The 12,556-nt window shown below is 43.2% G+C and overlaps 1 protein-coding gene across 1 annotated transcript in view; it reads right to left on the bottom strand.

Annotated features, from left to right (window-relative positions):
- The window catches only part of LOC145403101 (uncharacterized), a 49,111-nt gene that overhangs the window by 20,579 nt on the left and 15,976 nt on the right, over positions 1 to 12,556 (bottom strand). Inside the window, exons 2-3 of the mRNA XM_080274931.1 lie at positions 7,839 to 7,896; positions 6,956 to 7,049 (exon numbers count right to left, since the gene is read on the bottom strand). Coding sequence (XP_080131057.1) covers positions 6,956 to 7,049; positions 7,839 to 7,896 — 152 coding nt within the window. The remainder of the gene's footprint in view (positions 1 to 6,955; positions 7,050 to 7,838; positions 7,897 to 12,556) is intronic.

Here is a 12,556-nt window from a genome sequence, read left to right as displayed (position 1 = left end):
TTGGTGGATTGGACAGGCTTTTTCTTTTCATTTTTTTATTTTTTGGGGTTGCAGGAGTCAGTTTTGGTGGGTTGGTCAGGCAAGGCAAGCGTGATGGACGTGGGTGGTGCTTGGCTGGGACGAGCACGCAACACAGACCTGTACCAGAGATGTTTTTGTCATGGTCAGTGTAGGATGTTATCAGTTGCTCTCTCTCTCTCTCTCTCTCTCTCTCTCTCTCTCTCTCTCTCTCTCTCTCTCTCTGAATTAGAAAAGAGAAAAAGATCAAAATGTTAAACAAACCGTATTATGCTCCATTTCCTGTGTCGCCTCAAGACGATTTAGTCAGATTACAAGAGGTTTTTTTTTTTTTTTCTGAAGCGGTTAGACATATCTTGCATTACCCTTTCACTACAGTCCCCCATTACGCTAAACACAGTCATCTGGTGATAGCTAGAATAGAACCAGCAGCAGCCTACGTACACCATTATGAAGAACTGAGAGCGTCTTCATACCTAGGTCGGAACCAAACATATTCTACTTGTCACGAATCAATTCGCGACATTTCCTTTTTGTGAGAAGCCACGAACTATTAGTGGAAAACTCACTGTGTATCGCTCAGTTAACCGTTTCTCTCTCCATTCCGGGGTATACTTTTCAAATAATTCGTCACCGTTTTCAAAAAGTGACCGATTTAATGCACGTCACTAAGTGCGCTACTGAGCGATACAATTATTTCTTTATCGTTTGCCTCTGCTTCCCTCAACCGTTAGCCACGCCTTGCGTCCTGCCCATTCAATGTATTTGAATTCAGTCTTGTGTTTGCTGTGGCGGAGAAAGGTTCTGTGCTCAGAAGTGGAGAGGTCAGCTAGCACCCCAAGCTCCACTAGACAGTTAATCCAGTCCTCCCACCTTAGTGGTGATACACAGTATTCATCGACTGGTATTTCTTTTGTGTATTTTGTAGTTTTAAGAGCTTAGCTAAGGTGTTTTTCCTAGGCGTAAGTATTTAGCTTCTGTGTGAGTGAGCGAGTGCGTCTCATTGATTTGATTTGAAATGTAATGTTAAATTTATTTTTGTAATTAATAAATTTAACAGTTCTATTTCTTGAGCTTAATGTAGAGTAAATCTTGTTTCATTTCTCCATAATTAAGCTTATTTTCCATACAGCTCCTAGCTTGCATAAACATTTACTATTCATAACTGGTACTTAGACCAGTCTTGTTGTATTAACTTAAAATCCGTTGTGCCAGGAGTTAATGCATCAGCAAGAACCTGATGTTATTATTATTAGTATTAGTTATTTATTGTCAGGGGTGATGTAACTTTCTCCAGAGGCTAACAGTACAGTAATTCAGCAATTGTGAGTAATTAGTCTCTGCTGAGTACTGTTGAGAAAGTTTATAAATTCTCGTTCTCAGAGAATCGTGCTAAGCCAGCGTAAAGTAATCGTTGCTTGATGTAGCAAGACAATCATTGTCTCTGCTCTTCAATATTATTGAATATTATTATCAAATTAAATAATATTTAACCATTTATATCAAAATTACCGTGATATTATAAAAACCCCGTGACAATTGGCGACCTCATTCCAGGATATTAACTCCTAGCTCTAAAGCTATTCACGAGATAGTGCTCACTCATTCATATTTAGGTATTTATCATTAAAGTTTATAGGCACAAGCTTACTGGTGTTTACCCTTAATTTAGCAAGTGAATTTTGCTTTATTAATCAATAGAATACTTAACTCTAGTTTATTCTTGGTAACGCCAGACGATTTTATTCGCTCCTGGGAAGTCGCCGTACCCATTGTGTTTATTATTGAGTCTTCCCAGTCATTTACATTTTTTATTTATTCTTTGCCAGTTAACTGGATAAGACTGGTCACCACTAGCTTGTGTCTGTACTCTTTACTTGTGTTTATTAGTATTCGTCGCTAAGCAGTCAGTACTCAATTTCGGTTTGCTTAATAAATTAGCGCCATGGCTACTACTGTATTTTTACAGGAAGCCAAAGATATGGGTCTTTCGGACCCAACCGAAATTAAAGAGTATATACTCTCACGGCATAATCAGGAGCAGCAGCGCGAGGAATGATGCCCGTGAAGAGCGTAAGATTCAGCGCGAATACGAGCGAGAACAGCGCGAACAACGTGAAAGAGAGCGTGCATATGAACAAGAGCAGCGTGAGAAAGAGCGCGAATACGAGCAGAAACAACGCGAGCTCGAGTTAGAAAAAGAGCGACAACAGCGCGAATACGAGCGAGAACAGCGCGAACACGAGCGAGAACAGCGCGAATACGAGCGTGAACAACGCGAGCGAGAACGAGAGCACGAACGTGCCGAACGTGAGGCACGTGAAAAACACGAATATGAAATGATGAAGCTCAAGCGAGATTCCTTGGCTTCAGATACATCTGGTGCAGTTGGTCCAAGCTCCACGAGCGTTCTTCCTGCACATGTCCTGGCGACCCCACGCATCAAGCTTCCTTCATATAAGGAAAGCGAGCGAATCGAGCCGTACATAGCTCGTTTTGAGGACATGGCAGACATGTATCAACTGGATGAGGCAGCTAAGCGGATCCAATTTCTTAGCCTATTTGAGGGCCCTGCCCTCGATATTCTCCACAGAATTCGTGGAGACAATCTCACATATGAGATGATGAAAGCTGCACTCATTAAGGCGTATGGTCTCACAGTAGACGACGCCAAAGTTCAGTTCATGCGAGCTCGTCTCCAAGACAAGGAGACAGCTGTTCAGTTCCTTGATCGTCTCACAGCTTACTTAAATGAGTGGATGGAGAAAGATGAAACTCCTTCCACGCGTGAGGGGATAATTGACCTTATGCTGCGTACACAGCTAGAGAGGTCGTGGCCTGCTGAGCTCATAGCACAGCTTAAGATCTGCCAGGTGAAAGATGCCAGCCAAATGGCAGAGAAGGCTGACGCATTCTTTACTGCATACGGGTATCAAGCTCGTAAGCAAAACACCTGGAGCAGAAAAGATACTGCCAAGTCTGGGAAGCCGTCTCAGACTGAATCCCAGCACCAAGGCCGTTCTCAGAATAATGGCCAAGGTCCAAAACCGCAGTGGAAGGACCAGGGGCAAAACACTCAGAAACCTGAGTGGAAGAGGTACAACAAGTACCCTAACCAGCAGCAATATCAGCCACGCAACCGACCGTCGGGACAAACTTTTCACCACCAGCTCCAAAAGAGGCAGGAAGCGAATGCAGCCTTCATTCCTCAGCAGCAGCCTGGTGGTCACGTCCCTACCAGTGTGGGTACTTCCCCACAGTTCACTAGTCCCACAGTGACAGTGAACCCCCCTCCACAGATGGCCAATGTTCCATCTTATAACCCTCAAGGCACAATGTTTGCCACATCAATTCAGCAGCCTCATGAGTGGCTAGCTGCTTCCTCCACAGGCCCTCCCACAGGTGACAGTACCTTCCTTGTTCAGCCAGGGTTTGTGGGAGGCATTCCTGTGAAGGTCCTGAGAGACAATGGTTCCTCAGGTTGCTCTGTTAAGCAGAGTTTAGTTCGGCCTGAGCAGTATACAGGTCGACAGATCCATGTAAGCCTTATTGATGGATCAGTGAGATTGTTCCCTGAGGCATGTATCCAGGTGGCATCTCCATTTTATACTGGTATGACACTTGCAGTTGTCATGCCAGAGCCTCTATTTGACTTAATAGTAGGCAATATTAATGGAGTCAAGGATAGTTGCTCCGATGATGGCGCCACTCAGACTTCGGCTGCTGCGGTAACACGAGCCATGGCTGAGGCTCCAGATTGTGTCACCCCAGTGATCATTGAATCGCCGCAAGATCTGATGTGTAGTCAACTTGTTGTGCAAGAACAACATTCTGACCCGACACTTGCTACCGTGCGGAACAAACAAAAGGGTCGAGTGATTAAGTATTCACGGGGAGGTCGAGCCAAGTTCCTTCGTAAACAAGGACGGCTCTACCGTGAGTCACGAACACCCGAGGGCGAGGTTCGACTGCAGTTTGTCGTTCCCGCCAAGTACCGCCCAGCAGTGTTACAATGGGGTCATTGTTCAGTCTCAGGAGGTCACATGGGCAAAAGGAAGACCCAGGGCCGTATCCGAGCTGACTTTTTCTGGCCAGGGATGGGACGGGACATAGATAGTTTTGTCCGTTCTTGCAGTGTGTGCCAAAGTATCACCACTAATCAGGGACATGCCCTTCCTGTGCCATTTGTAACTACACCTGTAATCTCTGAGTCAGTTGAGAGACAGGGTAGTGGTGAAGTGGGTGCAGACCTGACGTCTCGCCCATTGGCCCCACAGGACACATTATGTCCAGGGCCTGTACATACATATTATGTACCGTAAGTTAAGGGGGAAGTTGAGAGGCGACTTGAGGCTATGGAAGACCCAAGTTTGCATAAGGATTCTCAGCTCCCCGATACTAATATAAGTACTGTAGGTTAAGGGGGAAGTTCGAGAGAGAACTCCGCAGTGGCAACTTGAGGCTATGGAAGACCCAAGTTTGCATAAGGATTCTCAGCTTCCTGGTACTAATAGAAGTACTGTAGGTTAAGGGGGAAGTTCGAGAGAGAACTCCGCAGTGGCGACTTGAGGCTATGGAAGACCCAAGTTTGCATAAGGATTCTCAGCTTCCCAGTACTAATAGAAGTACTGTAGGTTAAGGGGGAAGTTCGAGAGAGAACTCCGCAGAGGCGACTTGAGGCTATGGAAGACCCAAGTTTGCACAAGGATTCTCAGCTCCCCGATACTAATATAAGTACTGTAGGTTAAGGGGGAAGTGAGAACTCTGCAGAGGCGACTTGAGGCTATGGAAGACCCAAGTTTGCACAAGGATTCTCAGCTTCCCGATATTAATATAAGAATTGTAGGTTAAGGCACAGGTTGAGGACCCGTGTGCGGTTCGAGGCTATGGAAGACCCGAGTTTGCACAGGGATTCTCAACTTGCCGACCATAATCGTGTGCTATAATTAATGGCGACCTCGAGTGTACTTTTCATAGCATGTACTGACTGCTAGCCAGAGAGAGTAATTGTAACATAATAAGAATTTTGTCTCATTGACACTTTTGATGCTCCACCTTAATTGGTTTTGCAGGTTCAGCAATGGGTGTAGCAGTTTTGCTGTGCGGACCAGCTGATCATCTGCCGCACGCTGCTGCCTCTTCTCCTCTGCCTTCGTCATTAGCCATATTATTTACTATGTCATTTTACACGTAGGTACAGTTACACTACAACTGTCACACCTACACCGTGTATTACATACACCACGCTACACAACAATTAGTTGTCAGTGTAAATGTAGCGAATTTTCGCTCAGTTTGACCTGAGTACAGGATTTTCACCGTCGTCACGGAGTTTTTTCCCTCAAGCTTGCTTCTATTAACGTAAATACGAGGTTTTTTCGCTCACTGACGACTGCGACTTTCTCCTGTAGCAGGATAGCACACACACCACAGTGTGAATCTTGTGTGACTGAGTTAGGATTTATATGTATGTATATTGAAATCTTTCTTCTGAAGGAAGAAAGATTTAATTTTCATGGGGCGTAATGTCACGAATCAATTCGCGACATTTCCTTTTTGTGAGAAGCCACGAACTATTAGTGGAAAACTCACTGTGTATCGCTCAGTTAACCGTTTCTCTCTCCATTCCGGGGTATACTTTTCAAATAATTCGTCACCGTTTTCAAAAAGTGACCGATTTAATGCACGTCACTAAGTGCGCTACTGAGCGATACAATTATTTCTTTATCGTTTGCCTCTGCTTCCCTCAACCGTTAGCCACGCCTTGCGTCCTGCCCATTCAATGTATTTGAATTCAGTCTTGTGTTTGCTGTGGCGGAGAAAGGTTCTGTGCTCAGAAGTGGAGAGGTCAGCTAGCACCCCAAGCTCCACTAGACAGTTAATCCAGTCCTCCCACCTTAGTGGTGATACACAGTATTCATCGACTGGTATTTCTTTTGTGTATTTTGTAGTTTTAAGAGCTTAGCTAAGGTGTTTTCCTAGGCGTAAGTATTTAGCTTCTGTGTGAGTGAGCGAGTGCGTCTCATTGATTTGATTTGAAATGTAATGTTAAATTTATTTTGTAATTAATAAATTTAACAGTTCTATTTCTTGAGCTTAATGTAGAGTAAATCTTGTTTCATTTCTCCATAATTAAGCTTATTTTCCATACAGCTCCTAGCTTGCATAAACATTTACTATTCATAACTGGTACTTAGACCAGTCTTGTTGTATTAACTTAAAATCCGTTGTGCCAGGAGTTAATGCATCAGCAAGAACCTGATGTTATTATTATTAGTATTAGTTATTTATTGTCAGGGGTGATGTAACTTTCTCCAGAGGCTAACAGTACAGTAATTCAGCAATTGTGAGTAATTAGTCTCTGCTGAGTACTGTTGAGAAAGTTTATAAATTCTCGTTCTCAGAGAATCGTGCTAAGCCAGCGTAAAGTAATCGTTGCTTGATGTAGCAAGACAATCATTGTCTCTGCTCTTCAATATTATTGAATATTATTATCAAATTAAATAATATTTAACCATTTATATCAAAAATACAGATTTATTATAAAAACCCCGTGACACTACTGAAACCTTGTTCGCTGGAGTAGTTCTCAGTATAATATGGAACAACACCACGCTTCACGGAGCCAGGCTGTAGGCAAAACAACTCTCAGTCACCTACATAATGTCTGCCAGAGATAAGTGGCCCTAGAACACGACCAACTGGACGAATTGGTGTCAGGATATGTCCAAGCCATCCCTTCGGCCAGAGGACGAACTGAAAGAGTTACACATACCCGCAAAGTGTACAACCTCGCAACAAGAGGTTTTTCATAAGTTAAATAAAAGTATCTGGAGATAGATGGATCAGAGGTAAATAATACGCCATTGTAGTGAAATAGTTAAGGTCTCATTTTTGAGGAGGCCGTTAAACCTTTTAGAGTGCCAAGCAACCTGACCCAGTTGTGTAATTCGCCGCACACGCGTTGGTTGAGTGGGTGTGGTACCGGCAGATGGATGGGTGGGCGGCTGGGTGGGACGTGGCCACACCACCTGGCGCATACTGATTACAGGTGTGCACACTTTCACACATGGACCAACAATGAATAAATATGACGGTCAGGTTAAAGTAAAGCATAGGTGTAGGGAAAATTATGCTCAAGTACACTGTAAAATAGATAGATAGATAGATAGAATAGATAGACAGATAGATTGATTGATTGACTGACTGACTGATGGATATGTACAGTTATCCTGGCGAGGTCCACTGCAGACTTAGGACACCGTAGCTTAGGACTGTAACTTGACATTTGAGTTTTCCTTTTTCTTTTTAGACCGACAAGTACAATAACTCTTTATGGTGACTTCTGTACTAAATTACCAACGAGCGAAAACTACCGCCTTATCTAAGCGAATCTAACCCTAAACTGCCCAAACCTTACCTAATCTAATTGCACCTAACCTTATCATAATGTTAGAATAGCTTAATGTATGTTAGGCAATTCTGTTAGATTCAGGTTAGAGGTCTGGTTAAGTAGAGCTACGTTAAATTAAGCTTAACTTTTCGGGTGTCTAGAAGTTAAGTGGCATAGGTACTGCAGCCGACAAGTAGTCATTTGGCACGTTCATGAAAGATCCTGGTAAGAAGCGACGATGGCAAGAGCAGCAACAACTAACGGAATTCTTTTAACGGTACCGTAGGAAATTCCATCCCTCTGTTGTTCCTATCTGACAAACTGTTCACTCGTACATGTAGACATCAGTGAGATAAAACAAGATTGCTACTCACACATTACTACTGATGTTGTACAACCTAAGACACAATACAACATACTACTTTACCATATGTTTGACGTCGGACACATGTGAACATTGGTGCAGTTCAGCGGAGAAATTGAAGCTACAGTACAGTACACATATAGTATTAAATATAGGATGACCCGTTAATAATGCTCTAGCAACTCGCTCAGTCTGCTGATATGGCCTTGGATGTGGCAATGGGCATAAGAAATGAATAAATGATACAAGATAGACATTGATAACTCTAAGCCGTCCTCATAAACACAAGAAAAAGGGCATGGTGGAGTGGAGAAGGGGCATTGTACGAGTATATGGTTCACCGCGTACATCAAGACAGCCACACCTTAAGGCTCCATCAAAACTGTCCAGAAAGCGACATCCCTTCCATTACTCCGTTAGCCACTTCTGTATAATTGATTACACCTCAGAAAAGATCCCCTCACTGGTCAAAAACAGTATATATCTAGTACTTCCGTAAATCTAAGCACAAGCTCCTGTTTTTCCATTCACTCTAGAACACTAAGCAAATGGGTAATAATTTAAGCACAACATTAGCCTCATTAGATGATGGATTAAAAGGAGATCCACTTTCACAGACCGGAACTCCTTTCTCTGTCGTCCTAAACAAGCACTGATAGATCATACACCACAAAAGAGACAAAGCACTGTCCTATCCATTTAATAATTACTGAATATTATGTCTCAATTCCAGAAGACTCGGCTGTAAGGGAAGTGTTGCCATGAGTCAGGATTCTCTGTTGCATTATCAGTCCCGCGAGGAAGGATAGTATTTTCGGCAACTTGGCCTGTACCGTTGGACGAGATTCAGTCTGTGCGTCTGTGTATCTGGCTGTGTCTGTGCCATTACTCCTCCTTGGCTATTCGATGGATTTGAATGAAACTTCCCAGGTGAGTAAGTCTAGTTACTCCGAAGGTCTGATCACGCCTGGGACTGGCATTATTTGAGTGTTGTAAAAAAATTGACCATTGTATTCAACCCATGAGAACAGAGTCACTGTATTCTGATAATCGACTTGTTTCTTTTAGAATGGCCAGCAAACTGAATCCCACTGATGAGTTCGATTACATAAACCAGACGACCGAAGTCTACACACAACTGTTCGTGTGCTTCATTGTAGATGCACTTCGTTTCTTAAGGCGTAAGCACTGCTTGCAGGTGGTGCTTTGATCATTGTCATTATTTCCTGGTCCAATAGTGGCGTGGTAACATGAGAACGACCTGAACGATGACGGTTCTCCGTTGTACCTTCCTCCTGAATTCACTTAATCCACCTTTCTATGGTTATGTGATTATGCCAAAATTGTTTCGGCTGTCTGTTCAAGATTCGCTTCCCGTAAATAAAGGGAGATCATGCCACCTCTCTTCTCCCTAATAGTTGGATGTATGTTGCTTTCCCTCTCCATATCAAGGCATAGTAGGTCTGCTTGACGTTTTGTGATAAGGTGTAAGATGAAAATTAATGTCCAAGTGATCATCGCCTAACCGTTAGCATTTCGTCTCATACAAAATTCATACTCAGTAATTCTCGTTGAGTCGGTGTTGAGGCTTTGGAATTTCCTGGGTTCATTTATACCGCCATCCCATCAGCATCAGATATGAACCTTGAGGAGGGCAGGCTAGCCAACCACGAATAGGCAACGGTGGCAGAGCTGTCATAATGTTTCAAGCACTGCACTTAATCTTCGGACAAAACCGCGACACCACTTTTGTCCTTGACTGTACATATGCAACGTTTGTCACTGATATCCCATGCCTGAAAGTACAGTCGTGACATAAGTACCTGATGACATGGCATCTTTGAATGTGTAAGGAAGCAGTGTGTGCGTGTGCGTGTGTGTGCGTGTGTGTGCGTGTGTGTGCGTGTGTGTGCGTGTGTGTGCGTGTGTGTGCGTGTGTGTGCGTGTGCGTGTGTGTGTGTGTGTGTGTGTGTGTGTGTGCGCGTGTGTGTGCGTGTGTGTGTGTGTGTGTGTGTGTGTGTGTGTGTGTGTGTGTGTGTGTGTGTGTGTGTGTGTGTTTTATACTGTCCTGCTTATTATAGCTACGAATGGATACAAATTAGCCATAAGATATAAGAGTTTCAACCCTACTTAGATCCCTTTTTTTTTTGGCATGAATGGAGACGGGGAGATAGATAGGCAGACAGATAAATAGACAGATAGACAGAGACATAGAAAAAACAAGATACACAGATACATAGAGAGATATTCACCCTCCATTCATACCGGAAGTGTTTTTTTTTTTTTTTTTTTTTTTTTTTTTTTCAAACTATACGATTCCCTACCACTGACACTATTTCCGTTTTCTACAAGGCCATGGTCTACACACACACACGGGTTCACAATGCAGTCTTAGCCGGGAATGTGAAGGGTCTGTCTATCTATCTATCTATTGCCAGACGCCTTAATCCCGTAAGGGGTGGCCACAAACAAATCGCCTCCATGTCGCCCTGTCCCCCGCCATTTCATTGCCCTGCTCCCAGCTCACAGTGCCCTGAATTTTGGTCAGATGGAAATTATTATACCCACACATGGATTTTATTTATTTATTTATTTATCTATTTATTTATATTTTTGAAGATGCAGCTATTGTGGATGGACAAACTATAGCTATTAATATATCCCCTCACTCTTCCCACCTTTCGAAGGTCCAAGTCGGGCAAAAACTGTTATACCTTTCCAATAAGCAACTTCTCCACTGTCGTAATAATTCACCATTACAACTTTTGCTTTAAATATTCCGATGTTAAGACAGTCGAGCAAGCAACACTGTGGAGGACTGGATTTTAAAAAAGGTCAATTCTTTCCTACAACCCTGACTTTGATTTGTAGGGTGAACAAAAAGAATGTAAAAGTTCTGCTCTCTCCTTCCCTTGTTCTTCCTGCGAAAGAGGAAAAGAGTTCGCGATTATTTTCCTTTCATTATGGTCTATATTTGCAAACAAGAGAAACATGGAAAATTCATCACTCGTCTTCCCTGGAAAAGAAAATGAAAGACAAGAGGGATACGTGATTATAACATCGTACAGTAAATCGCCTTCACCTACGCAAGATCTAACTCACCTCACCACCTCAGACCTAGGAGATGTGTGCCTGTCACGTAATTAGAACATTTTTTCTCTTCATATCCACACACCTCGACCTATTGCAGTGTGGGTGGTGGTGAATTTAAGCTCGTCCAGTCACGATGATTGGCAGATATTTGATATATTAGCGACAGGGTGAATAACATCGCATCGTAAAGCATTCTCACCTGTGTAGGGCTCGATCCACCTCGCCATCACAGGAGGGTGCATTACGACACGATACTATGCAATCTCTAGTAAATATATAAACAAAGGTGAAATAGTATTACCTGGGAATCTAAGAAGAATGCGTATAATTCCAACTTACCGACTACACGAGAGCCAAAAAAAAAACAAAAAAGAATCAAACTCTTAAGTTCCAAAACTCCCAGACTACGACACACAACCGTCAGATTCACAGTCCAGGTCCCTATTTTAGTTTATTGTACGAAAAGCCTGGGGTAAAGAATCCTACCCAAACCTCTCATGGCCGACCCAGAATCTGAACTTAAGTCATCTCGGTTGCAGATCTTGTGTGCTTACAACTACACCACCACCATCATCATGCAAATCCAAGTCCTACCGCCCTCACCATTACCGTTTCTGATCTACTAAAGCCTCCCAATATGCAGCATTCAGGGAGCATTAATACCTCTTGTTGGCCATTTCACCATCGCGAGCTGTTTGTTCGTCTCTCAGAATGACATAACCTAACAGAACTTTAACAGCCTGGCCTAACCTAACCTAACCCAAACCACACCAGAGTAAAGCAATTTAACTCAGCTTACTCTCTCCTAACTCTTAAAGATTACCGTAACCTGTTTATCCCTGACAGACTAACCTAACCTATCCTAACCTAATCTAACCTAACCTAATCTAACCTCACCTAACCCTGACCCCAACAGGATATCATAACCTAAACTAACCTAAACCAGCTCAGACAGACCAACCTAATCCAACCTAACCTAATCTAACCCTAACAGACTTGCCTAAACCATCCTGATCTAACCTAACGTATCCCCATCTAGACCTTCCAGGAAAAAGTACACTAATTGACTCCAGTGGGAATATTGGCGTCCCTATCAGCTACAAATTAACCTTTTCACTTCGATGATATACTTTGGCGCTACAGAGGGACTCCTTCACGCGGCAGCACCATTATGACCGGGCGGTGGAGCTGTCCGGTTATAAAAGTATCTCTCAGACCCCTCCCTTCCTCCCCTCGAAAGGCAAATGGTGCACTGCGCAAGAAGGGCAACATCTACCTGCAGTCCACTGGGTTCACGTTCAGATAGGCCTGGGGTTGAAACTACTACTACTACTTCTTTCTCACTACCTATAGACGGTACTATCCAGCACAGGAGTCATCAACAGTAGTGGAGAGGCTAATGAAGGCTACATCCAATTGTAAAGTTTCGCCTGACACAGTTAAAACCTCGTGCATACGGTACGAACAACACATCAAAGTCTCCATTATACTGCACGATTAAGCCTTCTCACCCCACACTATCATTCATTCATTTTAACCAGCCTGAGATTTTTGCTCTGTTGCAGCTATTTCACGAAGCTCATATGTTCTGGCAGGGAAGGGGTTAAGAAAGTATATTTGTAGCATTTACCTACAAGCTGAAAATATACAGTATAATCGCCATCCTATCCCAGACGGAAGTGATATAG

This window comes from Coenobita brevimanus, chromosome 60 (genome assembly GCF_032717465.1).
Source record: "Coenobita brevimanus isolate Jiangsu-jjx chromosome 60, ASM3271746v2, whole genome shotgun sequence".
Lineage (NCBI taxonomy): Eukaryota > Metazoa > Arthropoda > Malacostraca > Decapoda > Coenobitidae > Coenobita > Coenobita brevimanus.
This window is presented reverse-complemented; position numbering and strand designations above follow the sequence as displayed.